Genomic DNA, 24,302 nt, shown 5'->3' on the forward strand with positions numbered 1-24,302 from the left:
CACATACACCCGACTACATGAAAAGATGTGGGTGACACCTCATATTGTCAAATCTTTGGCTCTGTTGGCTTTTTTCATATTGCATTATGAATAACTTCTTTGGTGTGTTAATGATCTCCTTCACATTGCTCAGAAGTAGAATGAAAATATCACAACTCTTGACACTGAATCGGGCAAAAACTTCAAAGCACCCACTTTCTTCGATGTTTAATTAAAAATACTTGTGGAGATAAAAATGTTGGACCCCTTATTTGTTGGCTTCAATGAGGAGCTCAGACATGTTGATGCGTGGCTGGGAAAAGTCCAGTCATGTTGGGCTTCATGTTCTTAGTCTTTACATCAATTCAATTCAATTCAATTCAATTCAATTCAATTCAATTCAATTCAATTCAATTCAATTCAATTCATTTATATAGCGCCAATTCACAACAAAAATTATCTCATGGCACTTTCCAATTAGAGCAGGTCAAGACCAAACTCTTTAATTAAACTGTAAATACAGAGAGCCCAACATTCCCCCTTGAGCAAGCACTTGGCGAAAGTGGTGAGGAAAAACTGCCTTTTAGAAGGCAGAAACCTCGGAGCAGACCCCGGCTCAAGATGGGCGGCCATCTGCCTTGACCGGTTGGGTTGAGAGAGAGAGAGAGAGAGAGAGAGAGAGAGAGAGAGAGACGGGGGGGGGGGGGGTTAAAATTAAAATAGAATTAAAATAGATTATGATTAAACAGTAGTAATCACAGTAAGTTGTGAGCAGAACCGCAGCAGGAGGTCCGACCACGATCCATGAGAACCTGCGAGACAAGAAAGCACAAGGACTCCAGGGAGGAAGTCATCTACTGAGAGCTCTCGTTGTTCAGCGCTGACTTCTTTCTTTTTGTTGTTGTTTTTGTTTTTGTTGTTGTGTGTTCCCTGCAGAATCCAGCTGAATATGGTTTCAGTGCTCACAGTGCCAACAAGCCTAGAATGATGTCATCTGTGTGCTCTGAGAGGACCTGGGCCACCAAGTGTCCGTCCAGGTCATGAGACTGTTGAAGCCCATGAAGCTTTACTCTGGTGTGAAAGGCTGATAGCAGTTCCAATCGACAATAAACACAGAAACACAGACATAACACTGTTTTCAACGTAAAACAGTAAAATGTTTACACGCACCACAATTATTTTGGCTGAAAAATGCCACAATAAATGATTGTGATGTCCATTAAGCCTTTCACTGGAGTCAGCTATAAACATTACGTCAACTTTGACAGGCTCTGAAAAAGCCTGAATGTAAAAAGAAAAAAAAAAGACAAGAGAGAGACGGAGAAAGCCAACTTCAGTATTTTTCTTAGGAGTTAAAATATTAACCCCATTAAATAATTTATTGCTAGACTGTTCTGCAGAGGATTTATTATTTTTCACGTGTAGTTACAAAATGCTGCTGGTTAAAACAAGAAAGTGGCTGGTAGGTTTTAGGATTTTTAGTCACAGCATCATGTGAACAAAAAAGTGAATTTCCAGCTCCAATAACAGCTGTGTTTTCTGTATTGCCAGAATGATTGTAGGTGGAACCACAAAGACAGTATGCCACAAGCAACACACACCCGACTGTGGAGGGGTCTTTGTAAAGAATTATGAAACGATGTTGCCCTTTATCTGTTAATTGAGGCTCATGTGAAGTCATTTAAATTAATATTAATGTAACACTCCAACCTGAGCAGTGACAGCCAATTAACCATGAGCAGTGTGGTTAAAAAAGGTCCATATGCCTGCAGGGTGGGCACAGCTAGCTACCCTCACTCACTAATGCTAGCTGAATTTAAGCCAGCTTTTTTATGGCTCAGCGCTAAAGTGGAAGCTCCTGGGCATTTTGTCTCCATGCTGCCATCCTCTCATCAGCAGTAAAAGCCCCCCATTTACAGGACACAGAGCTGAGAGGGAATGTAGTGTGCCACAGGGCAGCAGTTACACTGACAGATTACCTGCAAATCCCACCCGGGGGGATGGACAGCAGCCACATCAGCAAACTGCACACCACACCACACACACACACACACACGTCTGAGACTGTAACCACACCAGAGCACATAGGGCCAAGGCACTTTATTCCTGATGCAGGAGAGAAGAGGGTGGTGCTGATTCAGTCTGACTGGATAATGTGAAATGTGAGTGTACCAGGGCAGCTGAGAGTCCACATGAGGTTGGGGAGGTGATGGAAAGTCAGAATAATAGTTGAATCAAATGGCAAAGGTCCTAATGTTAAGGCTGGACTATCTGCATGCTAAAACCTGGCTGGAAGACAACCACCTGGGTTTTCCTACCTGAACTCAGAGAGACATCTGAAATATTTGTTACGCTCTGGAATTTGTCTCAGTTTTAACACTAATAAAGCCCTCTAATGTCCAGGTTGCATAATGTGTTAAAACTGTGATTATCAGTCAAATGGTTACACGTACTGTGGAAAGAGATTCCTCATGGTGATGAACTTTCACCCTGACCACCACATCTTCCACCCATCCTTCTGTTATGCAGGATAAATATATTTGCATAAGGAGCACTTCATCCCTTAAGCTTGTAAAGCAACACAACAAAATCAATGCAATGTAAAACAATACAAATCTTTATTATTATTAGAATATTATGGCATAGCAATCAGTGTCGCAGAAAATGAAAACATCACACTACTTTCTTCATACTCCTTTATCCTGAAAACAACATAGCATTAAATGTTGTGAATCTGGCATTAACAATATCACTGTACCATTTCTATTAATCCTATGATGAGAATGGTTCAGTATTTGAACAAAATATTTATTAAGAATTGAAGACTCAGGCTGCAGTGAGCCACAGTGACACCAAACACTACTATCTCATGCTAATTTGCTAATTTTCCAAAAGCAGTCCATCAGATGTATATTTCAGTACATCGGGGATTCAGTTTGAAGCATCACAATACGTGGAGTAAAACATAACACGATGGACTACTGATACTGACTGAGTATTCACCGATATGACTAATTCTGATCACTGTGCTAGCTGATTAGCTTACTGAGTGTCACATTAACTGCTGTTACAGTTTGTCTGTACTCAGAACGAGCGGTTTTATTAACCCAACAACAGCACTGTAACATGAGCATCACACCAAGTGCTGCCAACCAGCCATACTGATTTACTTACAGTTTGTCCATCTACTCGTGCTACCTGTTACCTTGGTGATGAGCTACATGATTGACCATAACAAACTGACAACATGTTATAAAGTAAGAAGTAAATTAAAACACAACCCCTCATCCCACCCTGTCTTGTTCTCGGATCTGAAAAGGACCACATCAGGTAACCCTTTGGTTACTGATCCCAACGAAATTTGATTGAATTTCAAGACATGATGCTCAAGCCCCACAAATAAACGGGTTAAAAGAAATAAACATTAATGCTGGTTCTGGACAGATGACCCATTGTTGCCACTAGAAGTGCAACAGGCTGTCAGTCCCTCCTGTGGTTGCTCTGACATGAAGGAAACAGTGAAAATGTGGGATAGACCTGTCTGCACAGACTCAGGCACAATGTGATTAAACCACATTAATCCACACAGCAGCTGTGTCTTGCTGGCTTGGCCTGTGCAGACACAGTTAGTGTGGCTTGTTTAGAGGAAAATATGATGCGGTAGGTGTTTACACTTCCATAAATGCAAATCACATTATTCCAAAAAAGAATGATATGTATTTATAAAATGATTTTCACTTCATTTTTGTCCTATAATAACACACATGATATAAACTCACATTCTGCAGAGACATTTATAGCTTTGCATTATATTAAGTTTTTGCAGCGTGCAACAGCAATTTAACTTTCTGGCTGAGAGTTCTGTTTCTGTGCATGATTTGAAGAGACCAAAGAGGTGATGCAGTGTTTGCTTGCTGTTATTCCTCAGCAGGGACGACCATTAGGAGGATCTGCAGGGTTCTGTTGAAGGAATCTGAGGACACAAAGAAAACCATACGATGACATCATCTGTCATGTTATAAATAACATGAAGTGTTTGACACAGATTACGCTGATGAGAATGTGTGATTCACATTCTTATGCTCATTCAACAGAAGTGAGATACCATTCGCAAAATTTGCAATTAACGCATTTGCAAGAGCTTCCTGGCATTGTTGCCACCTGGAGACTTGCTTTACTTCCTTTCCATGACTATCTTTGACTTGAAAAAAATTTAACTATTTGTTATCATAAAATAGGACAAAATTCACTAAGATGGAAAACCTTAAAGACAACGTAGTACAAAAATGAAATAATATAGTCAGTGACCAGTATGAAAAATGACATTTAAATAATTATTGATGAATACATTTTTAAACACACATACACACACACACATGCACACACACTCCCCTCCTCATCCTCCTTGTGAAAATATACAGCTGGAATATTTTAAAATTTAGCTTTTTTCCCCTCTAGCTTCAAATCTATATTCAGTAAGATCTGTGGCAGAGTTTTTTATGGCCATATAACTCCTTAGCGCTGCAGACTTATGTTCAGACCACACAGAATCAAAATGAGGATGCAAGAACATGAAAACTAGTGGAGATATATTTTGGAAATTAGATTCTTCATTGGTGGCAACACTGTAGAGCTGAACACACACACAACAGACACTCTTGTTGTTGCTGCCGTTTGGGGCTCATGAATTTGTGGTTCGTCCATCATCCGCTTATGTTGATTTAATGGACTGACCGACCACGCTGCATCCTCAGAAAGTGACTCCCGCCCGCACCCTCCCAACGTCAATATCCGGTCACAAACTGCAGCAGCAGCAAGCGTGTCCATGCCGTGTTCAGCACCAACGTGTCCTCTGGAAAAACTTCTTTTGTCTTTTTCTGTATTTGAACTGCATTTTTCTGCTTGGTTGTGTTTTGTCTATTTGCATGTGTTTTCTCTTGGCCACCACGTGTTGGGGCTGCCCAGTTTAACCCCCGCATGTGCTATCTTGAAATGTGGAACCTGAACCCCCACAAATATATTCAGTTTACTATTATAGAGAGAAAAGCCCAAAACACACTCATTTTAAAATATGAAATCAACAGATATTTGTAATTTTCCTAAATATAAGATAAACGATGCAAGCAACTACTTTAATTAATTACTAATTCTTACTGATGTCATAAATTTTCTTTTAGTGCACTATATTGATTTATCAAATAATTGCTAAACCACCACATCCATCCATTGTAATGTCACGTCTGCAAGTGAAAGTAACTTTGTGTTGTATTAAAAACTACCTAAAGCCTCCTGAAGCCACTGTGGTCTGTTGTTGAAGTGAATGAAGATGTAGTAGGCTGGGATCCCAGTGAGGGAAATAGCAAATCCAATCCCTGTGTTGACCGGGTCCGAGTACAGAGACATGAAGACCATGCAGAAACATATGAAACAGAACACCACTGGGATGAAGAGTGGGACCTGTGGACAAGTCAAGGAGTGGGGAGTGACTGTTTGTAAGCAGATAAAAAGACACGTGTGCATGTTGAAGGAGTGGGAAACTTTTATGAAATACATTAATTAATGTGTTCCTTTCAAACATCACCAGAGATTGTCTCAATAAAATGAAACACAGCTACAAGAACTGGGTGAGTGCAGTGGTTAACACTATGGCACAGATCCAGATGGGATTCAGTGCAGCTACAGCTGTGTGCAGGTCTGGGAACACTGACCTTAAAGGGGCGGGGGAGGTCAGGTTTTGTGTATCGGAGGTAGATTAAACCCAGCACCACAATGCCGATGAACAGCCACCGCAGGAAGCTCATGAAGTTCAACAGGCTGTAGATGTCTCCCACAAACAGCTGGAGCAAGGTCATAGGGTACTACACACACACACACACACACACATTCAGAAGTCAAGAAAAAGCTTAGTTACTCTGGGCAGACAACCATAAAACAACCGTTACGTGCAGGTAAACTTCAGTGTTGTGCTTTGTGATTGTTGATTCTTGTTGTGCTTGGAAATAAGGGCATTAGTGATAGTGTCGCCAGTTTTTGATTATTGTCATGACTGTTGATATTGCAATGCACTGACCAGTATGAAGACAGCAGCCAGTGGAGTGTGTCTGCGGACGTGGATCATTGATAAAACCTGAGGGAGCTGTCCTTCACGTGACGCCACATAGAACATCCTGGCAAACGCACACAGGAGTTTAAACAATAAACCGAGTTGATAATCATGAGATTATTTTCAGTATCAGCAGAGAATAAACTGGGAGAATCTAAACTGGGAAGTTTGCTAGCAAAGATGAACAAAGCGTATCAGGCAGAGGTGGAGGTCAGATCTTTGTTATATACTTGATCATATTTTATTAAGAGGCTTCTGTTCTATTTGCTGTTTTTGGATCCCTGTTGAGCTTACAGCCAGTGAAACTCGACACTTCCTGCACAGATATTTCATATTAATAGCCTTCTTATGGTATAATCCCTTCAATTCCTTATTGTTTTTAAAATGAAAAATCTGCAGAAACTGATCTTTTACATTTTTCAGTTTCTTAACACTTTTAAAAAAAATGACAAGTAAAAGAAACAATTAATCAATGAAAAAAATATTTGCTCTGTGCAGTGCATCAGTAAATACCACATGAATACAAGATGCATACAAGTAGTTGGAAGTGTTTTGTCATTGTTATTCGAATGCTCATGAGTTGTGACACACAGGCCAGACAAAAGGAAGTGGTCTGTACCTTGACAAGGCAAAGAGGCAGCCATTCATGGAGCCATAGCAGGACAAGGCCACAAACACCGGCACCGCGAGGGAGAAGTTACCCATCAGTCTTTCTGCAAAAGTCTGAACCAGAGTGAAACACAGAAAAAACTAAATGAGCAAGCAGTTTAACACCTGAGAGAGTGTCAAACAGAAAGTAGCTAGCTTGTTGCTGATAGCATATTCATCAAGACATAACCCCAATAAATAATGTATACATAGCCAATTATTTACTTAAAAATATGCAGATTAAGTGGAAATAGACAATAATGCGTATGTTTTGCTCAGAGTACACAGGAAAAAAAGTGAGTTTATGCATTCATTTAGTCCACGCTGAAGACAGGACAGCAGACAGAAATGGTGGCAGGCTGCCACCCTGACTGGATCACCAGTCATCCTTTATTTTCACAGAAGTAAGGCTTATGAGAAACCAAAAATGATCAACTATTGCCTAGTGCCAATTTCCCATATTAACATTATGTATTCTTAATACATAAACACAAATACGTAACACATAAATTTTAACACAAACTCTATTTACGTAAGCACACTTTAAACACAAGTGTATGTTGGTCCAACATACAGATTTATTTTTGTCATTGTTACATGGTTATGTGTTTTAAATGTATACACATACTGTATATCATCCCACAACAAAGAAGCTCTAAGGCCTTGTACCTGCTGATGAGCCCACTTACTGCTTCCATTTATGTTTTCATTTTTTTATTTGTTTCTAAGTCCATTTGACATGGCTAGGGTTGGAGCTAAAAAATAAAAGAAGAAACTATCACAGCCTTCATACCAGAAGAGAACGCATTAATTTAGTGGAATACAAAAATGCAGCTGTCATCAGATGTGCTCGTGCCTCAGTGATGGACTGTGACATGAAGAGCTGAACAGGAGATCCACACACCAAAACGCTCCTGTTTGCAGGGCTTTTATTCACTGCTCCATGACGGTCGGAGCACTTCCTCAGGCTGCTTCTCTGTATTTTTCATCATCTTTGCTCTTACATATTCACACAGTTGGATCATTTTTCCAGCTGTCTATCCTGTAACTGTGTTGGCTTTTAGCCTGGATTATGTGTTTAACATTTTCGTATGTGTCTAATAGTTTGCTCCCAGTGGACCTGCCCATGTTTGCGATTGGTCACACGCTGCAAATGCCTCCCGTCTTATGTGAACCCACTCATGTCTGCATTGGAAAGTCCCGGGTCACTCACTCATGGAGTTGATAACCACCTGGGCATGACCGCTTAGCACAGGTTGTTCAGGTCAGTGAAGTACGATACTAAAGAGAGATCCTGTTATGCTGAATTTGTTTCATAGTGCAGGCCTCAGGTGTTTTTTGAACATTCCACAACTTTCCCAATCTTTTGCTGTCCCTGTCCCAACTAGTTTGTCAACATACCTCTAAATTATGCATGTCTAAAATCAGGCCTGCTAATTGTGGTTTGAGGCTGGCGTCCTCAAGAAAATTTCTAGACATGAGTTAGACTGTGTAATTAAGTTTGAGATGTAAACTTTTTCCAGCTGTCTGCGAGAAAGGAAGAATGAAATCTAATTTTTTTATTTCATCACGCTCTTCTAAGAACAGATAAATGCTCTTAACACCTTTCTTAAGGCACTCCTATCACTCAAAGCACACAGGGTAATAAAAGTAACTGCATTAGAAATGATCAGACATCTCTTAGTGAATGAGTCTTCCCTCGCTATTGGCTTACAGTAGCACTGATAGCCGTCCTCAGTCTAATAAGCAGCGGTGTGTGTTATTAGGAGGGTATCTGTGATGTGATTAGCAATAAGGCAGCTGTGCTGAAACAATCACATTAACGTGTGCTGGGAAGACGAGTTGTCGGAGACACTGCACAAATGATGACATGCTAAGTGCAGGAACGCATGGCGTGATGCTCACATTTGGAGCAGAAACCACTAACGGCAGAGAGGTGAGATCTCAGCACAGGCTTTCAAGTACTTGTTCAAAAATCTGTTGATGGCTAATTGCTGTTTTTTGTTTTTTTGTTGTTGTTATTAATTTTTTTGGGGGGGGGGGGGGTATTTTTCTGAGAAGCTTTTAATTTACATGTACATACGGCAGTTTTGGGCGGCACGGTGGTGCAGTGGTTAGCACTGTCGCCTCATAGCAAGAGGGTTCCAGGTTTGAATCCCGGTCTGGGCTCTTCTATGTGGAGTTTGCATGTTCTCCCTGTGCCTGCGTGGGTTTTCTCCGGGTACTCCGGCTTCCTCCCATAATACCAAAAACATGCACATTAGGTTAATTGGCTACTCTAAATTGCCCCTAGGTGTGAGTGTGAGAGTGTGTGGTTGTCTGTCTTTGTGTGTTGGCCCTGCGATTGACTGGCGGCCAGTCCAGGGTGAACCCCGCCTCTCGCCCGTAGTCAGCTGGGATAGGCTCCAGCTCCCCTGCGACCCTGACGGATAAGCGGTATAGAAAATGGATGGATGGATGGATACGGCAGTTTTTTAACTCTATCCATTCATATACGGAGTGGATAGTTCACAAACATCATTCGACCATGAGCTTAAACTACCAGCAGAGATTTGGTTAAACTGTCTGCGGGAGGACGGCTTTCAGTGAGTTTCTCTGCTCATCCGGTGCAGGCTGTGTGGACAATCAGGGCTGGATCCTTGGGTTTCTGTGAAGTGCTAGAGGCTTTTCAGTTTGAAACAGATACAGAAGGGGTTGGGGTTTGGATAGACTTTACAGAGTAAGCTAAAGTTTTGTACTAAGACATGACCAGTTATACATTACTTATCCAACAGAGGAGTTATGTAGAAACTACTGTTTCACATCAAGGCCAGGTCCCTTCTGTGATGAAGATAAATAATGTGCCTTTGGACACAAGAAAATAATAATAATAATAATATTTTTATTCTGACAATATTTTTAAGTCTTGGTTAAAAAGTATTGGTATGACTTACCACAGCGACTGCCGGCGAGGCCAGGAGCTCCTCTGCTGACATCACCGTGTAGTACGCCACGTTGGTTAGAACATAGCAGAAAGTCACAATCGCCATGGAGATACAGATAGCTAACGGCACAGTCCTGAGGACAAGAGAGACAACAGCAGATGTCACCCACACACACACACACACACACACACTGTCATTCACATGCGTGTCTCACACTCAGTGTCCTCCATCTTTTTTCATTTTCTGTAGTTCTGTTAAAGAAATGAAACAATGTATTGATCTAACAGATTTCAGGAGGATACACTGGAAAATATTAAAATAAATAACAAAATAAAAGCTGTTCTTCAAATCAGCTGTATCACACTCAACACTTTCACCGTCTCCTCTTAACACAAATTCTGGCTTCATTCACTTTTTGCTGTTCTGTTAAGTTGTCACAGAGGAATCTCTACACTTCCTGTAGATTTGTTGACTGCAGCCATTGAGTGGCTGCAGAGCTCTGAATGTGAACTCTGTGCACAAAGAACCAACTTTCATTAGGTAGGTTCAAGGATCCAACGGGGGCCAAAACAAGGAAGCGACATGAAGTAGCAGAATAAAAGAGTATTTCTGCGGGAGAAGAGAAACTGGCGAGTGTGACTTGACTTTGTTGTCGCACTGATGGGATTAGTGTCGTGGAAGCACAAATAACAGATTAGTCATTTCTCTCTGTGTTGTGTTTTAGCTTATTTCTGTTGCTGTGGATGTTTGTTAAAGGATAAGATTGGCACTATTAGTATATTCTTTGCACTGTCAACAAATTTTATCAAAATTAATATTGTGTTTTTCCATCTGTCAGTATTTTCTGAGCTCCCAGTCTGTGGCTGTCAGTTCCAAACTTTTCGGTTCCTACTGAGGATGTCAGTCTGTAAAACACCTCACATATACATCGGTTCATTTTTTCTCACGAATTTCTTAAAACGGTTGCTCAGTGTTGTTTCAATGTCACTCAAATAGTATCTTTATTAGAATGTATAATTACTTACATCATATAGACTAAGGGACTTTAATGACATCGACCCCCCTCTGCAGCTCTAACACCTTCCACTCTTCTGTGAAGGCTTTCCACAACATGTTGGAGTGTTTCTGTGGGAATTTGTGCCCATTCATGCAGTAGAGCATTTGTGAGGTCACACATTGATGTTGGACCAAAAGGCCTGGCTCACAGTCTCCGTTCCAGTTCATCCCAAAGGTGTTGGATGGGGTTGAGGTCAGGGCTCTGTGTGGGCCAGTCAAGTTCTTCCACACCAAACTCATCCAACCATGTCTTTATGGAGCTTTGCTTTGTGCGCTGCGGCACAGTCATGCTGGAATAGAAAAGGGCCTTCAACAAACTGTTGGAAGCATAGTGTCACGCCGTGTGTTTTTGGTTATGTTTTGTCTTTTGGTTTTTGGTCCATGTGTCATGTTTCGTGTTTGTCTTGTCATGTGTTTTCATGTATTAGGTTCCACGTTTTTGTCATGTCCTGTTTTATTTTGAAAGTGTGACTTCCCCTTTGTGTCTCTGTTTCATGTAGTTTTGTTTTAGTTTATCCTGATTGCTTTCTCCTCTCTTATGTATTGCACCTGTGTCTTGTTATCTCATCTATTTAGTCCTCGTCTTCCCCGTCTCCTTTGTCAGTGTGTTGTTTGTCTTACCTTGCCATGTGTCCAGGCCAGGAATTGTTTTCATGCCAGGAACTTTTTGTTGTGCCATGTTTTTGTCCACAGTTTTTATTTTGTAGATCCTTGTGCTGCAGTAAAGTGTGAGCTTTTTTGAGTTACAGTTATACCAAAGTAACTATTGTTTTGGACTGCTGTTTGCCTGCCTCTCTATTTGACTCTGCGTCGGAGTTCAGCTCTCTCTCTGTGTCGGCGACGACTCTTTTTCTGACACATAGCATTGCTGAGGGAGCTGAGGCCAACCTCCTGTCTGAATACTTTTGTCTACATAGCATATGCTTAGTAGGCTATGGGCACATAAACCACATACAGCACCATTCATGTATGCTGAGTTTTGAAAATTGAAAATTGAAATGTTCTTAAAAATACAATTTTGTATGTGGATTGGATTGAAGTAGTATTGCTTTAGAGGTGTGTATAATGAGTTGCCCTGCACTTACAACTGTGAATGCAGTCCAGTGCAACAGCACCACTGTGTACGGCCTCGGTAATAAACATATGGTTGCATTAATGTCTCAGTGGCAGTGCGCCAGCCTGAACATGACAATCTGGATTATTTAGACATTACGGATACAAACAGAGCCAACACATGGATAAAACTTACCGCTCAGGGTTATCGACTTCCTCTGTCACAAAGTTCAAGTAGAACCTGCAACAGGAAACAGTCATTGTACAACTTCTCATGATTAATGAACAGTAAAACAAATTGAGATCACTTTAGATGATGATGATTGATTACTGGCCGTGTGTGTGTGTGTGTGTGTGTGTGAGGTCCATACCCACACTTACCATCCAGCATATGCGTACATCCCGGAGTAGAAGGCAAGGGGCATACCAGACAGCTTCACATTGTTCAGGTCAAAGGCATTTTCAAAGTTCCTCGTCTCTCCTGCAAACACACACACACACACACACGAACACACACACACACACACACAGAGCAATGGAATCATCAGTGCATAATAACTATCATTCCCATAATAACTATAATGACAATAATAAAAGCAGTTTTAACAATAAAACAGAAGAATAGAGCAATACTCTGCCTTATGAGCATGAAGGACTAGATTTCTCTGCACAACACAGCTGTTTTAGACACATAAAAGCACTTGGATATAATCAATGTCCTCACATTTATTAGCAGAAACTACTCAAAGACAAAAATAAAACAATATAACAGGATAATATTGTCATACTTAATCGTTAAGAGCCACAGACTGTTTGTAATGATCACTGTGCAGAGGTGGCCATTAGATATCAGGTGGATGTTCACAAACAATTTTGTAACCAATCAAATATCACAAACTAAATGACTCAAAAGGAATACGTGGCATTCAGAGCATATGTGGGTCCCCACGCAGTCACCTGCTTTGCCCACTAAGGAATTCAGCCTTGGATAAGACAATAACATAAACTGTAGGAAAGTACAGTAATTAACATTATATCTTACAGATTATCTACTGCTCTCACTACCAAGAAAAGCTCGCTGACATGCAGCCACCATGCAGAGGTTGGATTGTACAGCAGGAATTTGGGCTTCTTATGGGCTAAATGTATATGTTCGTATGGGACCTTAAACAATCACACTCACACCCTGTCCAGCAGCTTTTGTTGACTTTCAGAAGTGAAAACCATTTTGCAGTAAAAAAAACACTGACAGGTTAGTTAGCTGTAACCATGACGATCTGCCTGTGTTATTAGCCTTAGCTGCTGGTGTGTGAGTCAAGAAATCCTAATGATGATTATGAGATGTAATTTTGAGTAACTTTATATAATATAGATATAAAACCAACTTCTTTCCTTTTACAGCTGAAATGTGCATTCACCAATATTCTGTGCTTGTTCAGAGACAAAGCGAGGCCCATAACTGAAGGATGAGCTGTAATTCAGGGCCTCAGTAACACCTGCTGTGAGGACATTGTGAGATACTTGAGTTGCTGCTTGCTGTGAGCAGGTGCAACACAACGTGCAAGCCTTCAAGGTTATGTTTACAGAGCATGTTGTCTGCTGGGACAGAGGAAGCCGTGTTAATTGTTGCAGCTGACACTCTGACTGTGAAGTTTTAGGATGTTCCTGAACAGCAGAGCACTAAATTTCCTACAGGCTCTAGGGGTCTAATGTTGGGACTCTGCTGTACTACTAATACAGGATTTTAGAGGTGATGGTGGTGGTGATGATGATGATGATGATGATGATGAGGGGGTCTTACCTCTGAAGAGCTGGTACATTCCAGGCAGTATGATCACAATGATGGCCAGGAGCTTGCTGAAGGTGAGGAGGATTTGGACCCTTGCTGTCCATGTCACACTCATACAGTTCAGGTACATAACAGAAGCTACCAGACACAAAAAGGGCGAGTCATGCAATGTAATTATATAAAGTCCATTTGTCAGCAGTGGAATCTCATTCACTCATTTACATACTTAAGCCAATGGCAGTGGCCAGTTTGATAGCGACAGGCGGGATATGACAGGGCATGAACAGAGGCTCCAGGATGTACTGACCAAACGCCAGAGAGATGACTGCCATCGCTGCAGGCCTGAAAGACACACACACACACAGGTAGACATATAAACTTGATAAAACCTGACTCATAGTGTCAATATACAGCTCACTGGTCAAGAGTGCATTTTTGCGTCTTTAACAAACATAGTGGATCATTTAGCAGCTGAACAGCTTTTGCTCAGGAGATGGTGGAGACCAAAACAAAGATAGGATGAGCAAAAAAATTTAGTTACTATTTCACAGCCACTTCTTTCACAGTGTTAGCTTATGAAAAAGCCCAAAAATTACCACAACGCACATGAGCCCAAAAAGACTTTTTGGGCTCATGTGCGTTGTGGTAATTACTCAGTTTGGGCACTATGTCAGTTTGGCTTAGAGGCCTGCCGCTCTTCCTCCGCTTCCTCTGTGTCTCTCATCAGGATTTGCAATTCTGTTCCCCCTAGCAGACAAAGTTGATTACATACAAATATAAAATACAATGTTTTCAAATCAGTTTATTTATATATAAATTTATATTTATCTAGAGAAATAGCACACAAACAGAGATGTGTAGCAGCAGCAATGATACCAAAAGTACTGGAACTATAGATAATGATAATGATGAAGTATACAGAAGGTACTATGGTAATTATGATAACAATAGTAGTAACAATAATAATGGTAGTAGCTGTACAGAGCAGTAATAGAATTAAAATAGAGTTTCAGTTCAGTCATATTTAATCAAACGTTTAAATTGAGCTTTTATATTTCAGTGTTTATCTTTTACATGCATACAAAAAACTGAATATGTTGTGCTGCATTGACTATAGATGTCCACAATACCAAAGTTGTAAAGACAGTTTCATTTTGTATGATTTTGCTATTGAGATAATATGAAATATAACATGGTTCTCTCCATTATAACAGAGTAATGAAAGATAGCTTGCTAGTAAGTGCAGTAAGTGGAAGTAGGCAGTGTCCAGAAATATGTCGTTCTGTTGTAGCAGGCGTTAGGCTATTTAGCACATATGAGTGTGTGTGTGTTTGTGTTATATCTGGTGGGCAGCATCCCAGACAAACTGTTCCAATAATCCCATCCTCATGTGGTGGACAGTGTGTGTATAGGTTTGGCTTCAATAAGAATCAAATAAGTTTGGCCAGCTCCACACAGGCTCCTCATCTTATGGCTCATCAGTATCTCCCTCTTCATTTCCCCCAACAGCCACTGAGCTGCAGCAGCCAGGGAAATCTCTCTTTGTCTCCCTCATTCTTGTTTTCATTCTCTGCTTCTGTCTCTGTTCATTTCCCATGGTTTTCATTCAGTCCTGCTCGCCTGAGGCCAGCATAAAATTGGGCGGCTCAGGATGGCCACTAGACGGTTTATACTGCTTCGCTTTGGCTGTGTACACGCACAGCTGCACATGGAGCATTTTCTCACCTCACCAAAGTAAACTCAGTGTCCCAAGTTGAAAAATCACAGCCAGAGAGGACCTTTATTTGCCTGGTCCAGCAAGTCAACTCCATCACAAGCTGCATTGTGTAAATGTGCTTGAATTGGACTGATTTTCCTATTTGTAACAAAGCAGTTACATTTATTTATTCACTGATTATCAAACCGTCTCCCCCCATGGGCTCTAAAAGTGGAAATGTAAAGCTTGCTCCTTAATGGAGAACAACCCTGGCTCTGTGTGGACCAGTCAAGTTCTTCCACATCAAACTCATCCAACCATGTCTTTATGGAGCTTTGCTTTGTGCACTGGGGCACAGTCATGCTGGAATAGAAAAGGGCCTTCAACAAACTGTTACCACAAAGTTGGAAGCATAGCATTGTCCAAAATGTCTTGGTATGCTGAAGCATTAAGATTTCCCTTCACTGGAAGTCAGGGGCCGAGCCCAAACCCTGAGAAACAGCCCCATAACACACCTGAATTCACTAATAAACAGGTGTGTCTCAATAGCTTTTGTCTATATAGAGTAGTAGTTGTTTTTCTTGAGAGACCCGAAGTGACAAACTGTGAGTTTAACACGTTCAACAGTAAACCACTTGTTTTGTCTGAATTATTACTGTCAATATTGCCCACCTTAAACAAATTAATTTGGCACACTACTATGCTGTCTCCATAACCAAATATTGTCTTTATCAGAAATTTGTCTACAGTGGTAGAGATGCACTTTGTACTGTGTTTACCAGCTAGTGTCTAACTGTGCAGATAGGGGACAGAGTTAACCAAACTGAGCTGAAAAGTGCTGAAATGTTCCATAGAGCTGAGGAGAACTGCAAAATTCGGTTTTAATTCATAGCCACAAGTGGCCCTCTTTCAAATGACACCCATTGTTAATTAATATGAACTCAGTGATTGATGCAGCTTAGACTTTAAGGTTAGAAAACTTGACCTTAAGAAAGCAGACTTTACCTTATAGCAATGAGATCAGCCCATAGCCTTATGAAAGCCATCTGAGGTCCAAAGGCTTCCATTAGATATGTGTAATGTCCACCCGACTTCTTAATACAAGTCCCCAGCTCAGCGTAGGACAGGGCTCCTGCAGTGACAGAGGTGACAGGTTGCTTCACGCTTTGAGACAAGAGGGCAGGCACAGGATAGTCCCTGGGCTGTTACACTGCTGCAACCATGTCTAGAGAAATGTGCAGTCCCTCCCTGGGCCCCACAATCACCCAAATATACTACCGTGGGAGCCTTTCAGGGTTTCAAACCATAGCTTAAGAAAAAAAGATTTAAGTGGACAAATTTTAATTACAAGTTTAGGGAATGTGAATTAAGGGGAGCTGAAAAGGGGTTAAGGAAGAGCTTTCAAGGATAATGTGCTTGGACCTTTCATTACAGTGCACAAATAGAGGGCTTTAAGGATACTACAGTAATATATGCTACAGTACACAGATGTGCACAGTAATACTTAAGCACTGCTTCCTGGAGCACCAGTATTTCAACCCTGACTCATTAAGTTATATTACTTATATGTAATGGATTTATGTATAAGTCCATTATCCAGCTTATACCATGGTTCCTTACTGAAAGAAAGAAAAAATTAGACTATTTATTTATATTTTCATGCTTTTCACAATCAAAGTTTTAAGTTTTTCACAAGCTGTAGCTCCGTTTCTTTGGTAACACCTGAGGGTTTGACCCTTGTTCAGTACTCCAGCAAACAGGATGAACCTTAAATAGGACTTGGCAACAGGAGATATTTCTGGTCCACTCAGCTAGGAAGCTAACATTATGACAGTAAGATTAAAAGTCAAAAACACTGCTGATCGACAAACAGTAAATATAATATGACAGTGCATTTAACAACAAGACCATCTAGCCACGAGACTGTGCCAGAATCAAACGATTTGTCTGCGTGTGCTGTTGAATACTGACTTACGTGACAGCCTTCAAAGTGAGTTCAGAGAGGCAGTGTTACTGATCGTGTAGTGAGGGTGACAGGATGATGCACTCAACTAAGCCAGTTAACAAAGTACTTTTTAAACAAGAATAACTAAAAGACTGATGTCCTAATGTCACATAGGGAACATCGCATGAGCACTGACTGTGGATGTTATTGCTGCCATGAGTCATCAGTTAGCTGATAAAAGAAAAATCAGATCACAAATAGTTCTTTAATTGTCACTTTAATTGTTTCAGTCATTTTAGTCATGTGTTTCAGTCACACACATAAAAGTTCTGTTTGATAAGTTGGGGTGAGGCCTCTGGAGGTTTTGTCAGTCACGAATAAAATCTTAAAATAAATATTAAAATTAACAAGTAACCAGCATAAGAAGCCAAGATCAGTGTCATGTAGTCATGTTTCCTGGAGTCCTGGCAGCAGAGTTGGGCCAGAGACATTTTTTCAGTGATGCCAGAGAGCAAAAACAATACAATAGTGCAACTAATGAGCTATGAAGGCTCACAGGACGACAGTTTCCAGGTTTACAGCGTTCTGATAGTTGTGTTGTGGAGCCACACCCAGGATCTGAGAGACCCTTTTCTACCCCTTTCTGTAGCCTCAGATAAATCCAGCCTGGATTGATGACTGGATGAACCTGTTTGTGGGCCCTGGTTTCATGGAAGATCACATCAAGAACATTTCACTCAGCATAACTCTACAGTAACAGGTAACTGTGTTGCAACTAGAGCTTCACCAAGATTACGCAATCATGCAGGATTACATAATCTTGGTGAGTTGATATTCTTACTTTGGGAATTCCCAAACCAGCCATCAAATCACCAAAAAACAGAACAGACAAAAACTAGCTGACACAGTGAATCTGGCTACGCCTGCACATAAAACCAACCTTACGTTTTTATTTTTAACAATACGACACGTATGAACCAAGCATCACTTTGATTTTTAGGAATGAAACAGTAACTTTGGCCCGTAACTTGACTTCCTTGACTTCTGGTATTAGTGAGGAGAAAACCTAAAAATCAAACCAAGAGTTTTAGCTTTAAAAGAAAAATGTTTTTACAATAAACCACACTGTGATGAAAAAAAGAATACTTTAATTTTGAATAATCAAAAGAGTGTTTTTGATGGAATGTACCTAAGGATATTTACACAAGTACTCTACTTAAGTACAATTGTGAGGTACACACACTTTACTCGTGTATTTCCAGTTTCTGTGACTTACTTCTATACTTCCACTCCAGTACATGTTGAAGTGAAATATTCAAAATATTCAACTTTTATTTATTTATTTATTTATACCCACAAGTTGCGTATATGAACAAAGTATATCACTGTTTATTACCAGGAACGAAACCATACTTTGTCATGAAGTTGCACAATTCTTTCTTTCTGAGAAGTTCTCCTCTTTCTGTGACTTTCTATATTTAATGTCTTTCTGGGAAGAATTCTCTCCTGGTGGGAGACATTTGGTGCCTCATAACGCTACACTGATGGACATATTTGTGTATGGAGAGTAAACATATTTTGAAAGTTCCATCTCCACTTTCAGTGTAGCTGCTCTCAAACTAAGTAAGACACCTGTGAACCAACTCACCGAAAAGTGACAGCACGCCGCAGGCGATCCACACGACCAGGGACATTCCTATACTGCCCGAGTGCTGCAGGATGCCCTTTGGAGAGATGAAGATCCCTGCTCCGATGATGGTGCCGATGATGATGGAAACGCCTCGAAGCAGGGTCACCTTCTTCCCCAGTCCCACCTTCTTCTCATCTTCATCCTCCAGTTTCCCACCGGTGTCTGACTGAGTCTCACAATGGTGTCCATTTTCTGTATGTCTTCCATCGTTTCTTGTACATGCAAGCCTTTCTGTCATTTTTCTTTAAACACTGCTCGACACTCAGACACACACACACACAAACACACGCACACACACCTGTGATCTGTTCACCTGGTCCAGATCAGCTCCACTCAGAGTGTGTGTGTGTGTGTGACTGGTGCAGAGAGACAAAACTAAATTCCAGGGAGGAAAGAGACCCTCCCCCTCTCTCTGTCTGTCTCTCTCTGTCTCTCTCTCTCTGTTTCTTTCTCTCTGTCTGTCTCTCTCTGTGTCTGTCTGTCTCTGTCTCTCTCTCTCTGTTTCTTTCTCTCTGTCTGTCTCTCTCTGTGTCTGTCTGTCTCTGTCTCTCTCTCTCTGTCTCTGTCTGTCTCTCTGTGTCTGTCTGTCTCTCTCTGTCTGTCTCTCTGTCTGTCTGTCTCTGTCTCTCTCTCTCTGTTTCTTTCTCTCTGTCTGTCTCTCTCTGTCTCTCTCTCTCTGTTTCTTTCTCTCTGTCTGTCTCTCTCTGTGTCTGTCTGTCTCTGTCTCTCGCTCTCTCTCTCTGTCTGTCTCTCTGTCTGTCTGTCTCTGTCTCTCTCTCTTGCTCTGTCTCTCTCCGTCTCTCTTGGTCTGTCTCTCTCTCCGTCCCTCTCACTAATCTCTCCCTGCTCTTCACCTCTCTGACTTCAGCAAACTCTTTCCTCTTGTTTCTCTCTGTTTCTGTCCTGCCTTTTATTTATCCCCTGCCTCTCCTCTAAAACCAGTCGAGGCTCAGCAGGGTGAGGTGCTGCACTCCTTTGGTGCAGGGTAGTCATGACACTGCAAAGAGTGTTGACACTTGTTCTCGAAGGTACCCCACTGAGGTCTCGTACAACTTCTGTGTTGGGGATTGGACAGCAGCCACTTTAACACGGTGTCTCACAGTCCTTTCATAATACTGCGGTGTGGTACGGTGATCCACTCCAGCCGGCCACACACACACGGCTTATGATATGATAGTGTTCAAGTTTGCTTGTACAGCAACGTTTACAAAAAACAGGAGTAGAAGGGGTAGAAAAAACACTTTTTTTTCAAAAAGAAGGCTGCGTACATGTGATGTGGTTCACGCTGTCAAGACTCGGCCACTTCCTAAAACAGCTCATCACTTCAGGTTTTTGCAAACACAGTAAGAAATGGAGTCTTACTCAGTGTTACTCACCCAAACTCTGTGGGCTTTACTTAAGAAAGACACTTCAGTCTGCAGTTTGGGAAAAGCATACGCATACGTCTGTGGTGAACTTTGCAATGACACACTCCCACACTGTGTGTCTGGTTGTTTGCCTGGCTTCATTCACCTCTAACATTACTGTGATCACATCTTTTCTCTCGGTCCATCGGCTTTTCCTGACTTATTTGTGATGAGTGTATTACAGGATGAATCCCTGGAAAGCTGAGGGAAATTTGAGATTTCTAAATGACGTATATAAGTTACAAATGGCATTCATGGAACCTGCTTAAGTAGTTTTTTTTATACTCGCATCTTTTATGAATCAAATAAAAGCACAACATCGGAAATAATCTTAAGACTGCGTTCAAGCACAAATTTATTAACATTTTTTATAAATGAAGCCCCTTATCTATACCCTTGAGGTCTAACATTCACAAGTAAAAAAAATCACTTGCTTGTAGTTAACATGGAAGAAAACACATCTAAAACCCACGTGTGTGCAGTTTGAAGCCAATGGGGATTTTTCATGTGTTTTCTGTATTTATTTATTTTATTTTTTTTTTACACATTAACTGCATTTATGTGATAATTTCACATGTAAAGACATTAAATCATTAGATCCAGTTTCACGTGTGAAGCGTTTGAAAGCACATTTGGCTTTTGGATATTTCAGATCCATTCATTCACAAACACATCACGTATCTACTTAGAAATCTAAATGTTAGAGATCATAGAAATCAGTATGAAAAGTAATCCAGCTGTTTTCATGTGTACACCAGTGGTTATCATTTGGCATAACCTTTAAATGATACAAGATAGCCAGATATTATATATATATATAGATATATATAGATGTGTGTGTGTGTGTGTATATATATATATATATATATATATATATATATATATATATATATATATATATATATGGGCTTTAAATGGATGGATCTAAGGGCAAATTATTCATTCATTCATTTTCTATACCGCTTATCCGTCAGGGTCGCAGGGAGCTGGAGCCTATCCCAGCTGACTACGGGCGAGAGGCGGGGTTCACCCTGGACCCAATCGCAGGGCCGAAACACAAAGACAGACAACCACACACTCACACACCTCGGGGCAATGTAGAGCAGCCAATTAACATGTTTTTGGGATTGTGGGAGGAAGCCGGAGTGCCCAGACAAAACCCTCAGGGAGAACATGCAGGCTCCACACAGAAGGGCCCAGATCAGGATCTGACCCTGGACCCCTCTTGCTATGAGGGGACAGTGCTAACCACTGCACCACCGTGCCGCCCCATAGCATATATAATTAATCAAACATACAAAGTGATGGCATACTGAACACAACAACACAAGGACTGGCTAAGACATGTAGTGACAGATAGTCTTTAGTTTAAAGGGCCGACTCTCTCACCTCTTCAGGAGAGAAAAACAAACATTGTGACTGCTTATGAACACGCATACTGAACACAGAGAAAGATAAAAAAAAAAAGACTAGAAAGACCCTGTGGCTGTATACCTCCACCAGCCAGTCAAGTGACAGTTAACTACATCATCTGAAGTGCAGTATAGTTCAAACCAGTAAGCCTGTGATGGACTGCAAAGCTTCAAATGTGGATGCTGCAGCAAATAAGCTACAGATTCTAAAACTTGGATGTTTGACACAAATATTTGACCTGGCAGCATGGAAACCTATACAGATTTACTATCAACATTCGCTACGAGCATCACAAACTTGAAGGAAACACAAGCGACCTTAGTCAACCCAATCACAGTGTCGTTTAGGGCCAATCTGATTTTATTAGATAACAGCTCTGAGTATCCAACACTTCAGACTTTTAGACATACTGCACTGTACATTTTCATGAGGTGCTGCTGGTCCCACAATAACAGCTGAAAAGATGAGGTCTTGTTGTGTCCACATTAAATATTATTGATTAGAAATGTTCTTAGCACACAGCAAGTGTGGTCAGTGTGTAAAGTATTAATTTACAGGGAGTGTCAAGACCAGGACCAGTGTCAGGACCTGAGTGCTGTCAGGACTGTTTGGCTGAGCCCAAGGTGGGGCTAGGAGCAGTACCCAATGGGGAACATCTACAGTAGACATGGGGAATGAAGAAATGTGAGATTTGAATGTTTGCTCATGTGGATACTCCCGGCACAGTACAGCAGAGAGGCAGTGGTGGAGGCAGTTAATCAGGTGACGTTTTCCAACAACTCGAGTAGAAAATAGAGAAGGTAGGAGGTTAGCCAGACCATATAGTCTGGCTAAACTGGTGTTTGCTTACAACCCGCCTCACTGCCTAACTGCTTGGGCTTCTTGACCTTTTTTTTTTTCTTTAAAGTCAAAGTCATCACCTTCGCAGATTCTAACAGTCACTCCTGTCAGTACAATATTAAGAGAACTGTAGCTACGACAATAAAACCTATATCAATATATAACAGTGGGTCTGCTTTGATATCTGGTGGTGTTACTTCACAGGAGCGCTGGCTGGTTTCTGGGGACATGGGGGGATTGCGCAATGAAGGAGAGAAGTGAGAGAAACAGGCTCAAACTTAATTTTGCCCTGAGGCCTGTGAGCAATTTGATGTTGCCCTTCAACCAATCGCACAGGTGAAACTTGTTTCACATAGTATGTGTGGTAGCTACTCAGAAGACTGCTGGTTAGCCATAAGCAGTTCATGCTTGTTTCTGGATATCGTGTTGCAGCATGAATGATTAGTCGCTAAAGGGCTCCTTTTGACAAATATCTCGTCTGCTCTATCTGCAACCTTTGTGCTGGGGAAAGTGTGTTGTTTTTCTCCGTGATAGGATTACACTAATCTGTCCGATAACTGAGGAACTATAAATCAGGGTTGGTTCTAGCATTCAGTATTGTCTCACGGTTCACGGCAGTACTGACAGAAGACTGGGACCCAGATGACTTAGAGGAAGCCCTACAGTTGGCAAACAGTCTGGACTTTCTTTATTTTGACATAGAAAAGTTTACTGAGTTAGTTATCTGTCCCGTTCCTGAACTCAAAATCTCATTACAAAACAGAGAAATAGATGGAATCTGTCGCTCCTGTGTACTAATACTATCCCTGTTAAATGTTAAATAAATAAATTTTACTTAATACATCTCTATACATACATACATATACATATATATATAAAGCTATACAGCTAGCTACAGCTATATATATATATATATATATATATATATATATATATATTTGCGTACAGGACAGTTTCCTGTCCTCATCCAAATAAAAGAGAAATGTCATAGTGGTCTTAACATTATCCTCAGTGTACATGCTGGTGACCTGTAATTTAAATCCTGTCTCTGTGTATTGAAACAGATGAAACAGAATTTGGTTTGTTTCGTTTTGTTTTTGTGTTGTTGTTCTTTTGGGAAAATGTAAAACGAACACCATTTTTGCTAATCTGATAGATAGAAACACGCTCGCAACAGGCCTCAGTGCTTCCCTGGTTGTGACAGCTGAGCTCTGTGTTTATGTACAGACACACGGAGTATCACCTTCTCCCCTATTTTGGGCAGGCAGATTATATTTTGAGTTTGTGTTTTGTTTTTTTTTTTAACGTTAACTCTCTTATTACTGGCATTTGCAGCCAGACCGCCATACTTTGAATCAGCTCTTGTCTCCCAGTGCACGATTGGGGCCAGAGGTGATGCAAATGACTGGAAACCTATTGTACCATATATCATATTTCTTCTACTATATAAATACTGGGTATATACTGTGCTGTTCTGACACACCAGACTGGCAGGTTCTCATTTAATAATCAGTCATGCATCATTTATTCATGAAAGATTGGAATCTTTCCATCTTTCATTTTTCTTCTGGGCAAATTACACATCCTGGAATTGCACTGTAGAAATGTTATTCTGCTCTTTAACAGCGCCAGAATCTTTCCAGCAGTCATTTAGGTGTTGAATGGGATGAATACACACACACACATCACCAACCCGGGCAATTACAGCTTACAAATGGGAGCTGTAATCACATTCACAGCTACTATCTGCACCAATTTTT

General features: G+C 40.9%; 1 protein-coding gene across 1 annotated transcript; it reads right to left on the reverse strand.

The window, feature by feature from the left end:
- Positions 1-2,614: 2,614 nt before the first annotated feature.
- Positions 2,615-19,345, reverse strand: slc7a11 (solute carrier family 7 member 11). The gene is made up of 12 exons (XM_046406889.1): positions 18,842-19,345; positions 16,254-16,380; positions 13,779-13,894; positions 13,565-13,690; positions 12,145-12,244; positions 11,960-12,004; positions 9,664-9,787; positions 6,702-6,805; positions 6,050-6,146; positions 5,688-5,837; positions 5,259-5,436; positions 2,615-3,952 (listed from the first exon to the last, which is right to left on the reverse strand). Exons 1-12 carry the CDS (start codon positions 19,119-19,121, stop codon positions 3,897-3,899), a joined length of 1,503 nt encoding a protein of 500 aa, XP_046262845.1. The 5' UTR covers positions 19,122-19,345; the 3' UTR covers positions 2,615-3,896.
- Positions 19,346-24,302: the final 4,957 nt, after the last annotated feature.

Source organism: Scatophagus argus, chromosome 12 (genome assembly GCF_020382885.2).
Source record: "Scatophagus argus isolate fScaArg1 chromosome 12, fScaArg1.pri, whole genome shotgun sequence".
Classification (NCBI taxonomy): domain Eukaryota; kingdom Metazoa; phylum Chordata; class Actinopteri; family Scatophagidae; genus Scatophagus; species Scatophagus argus.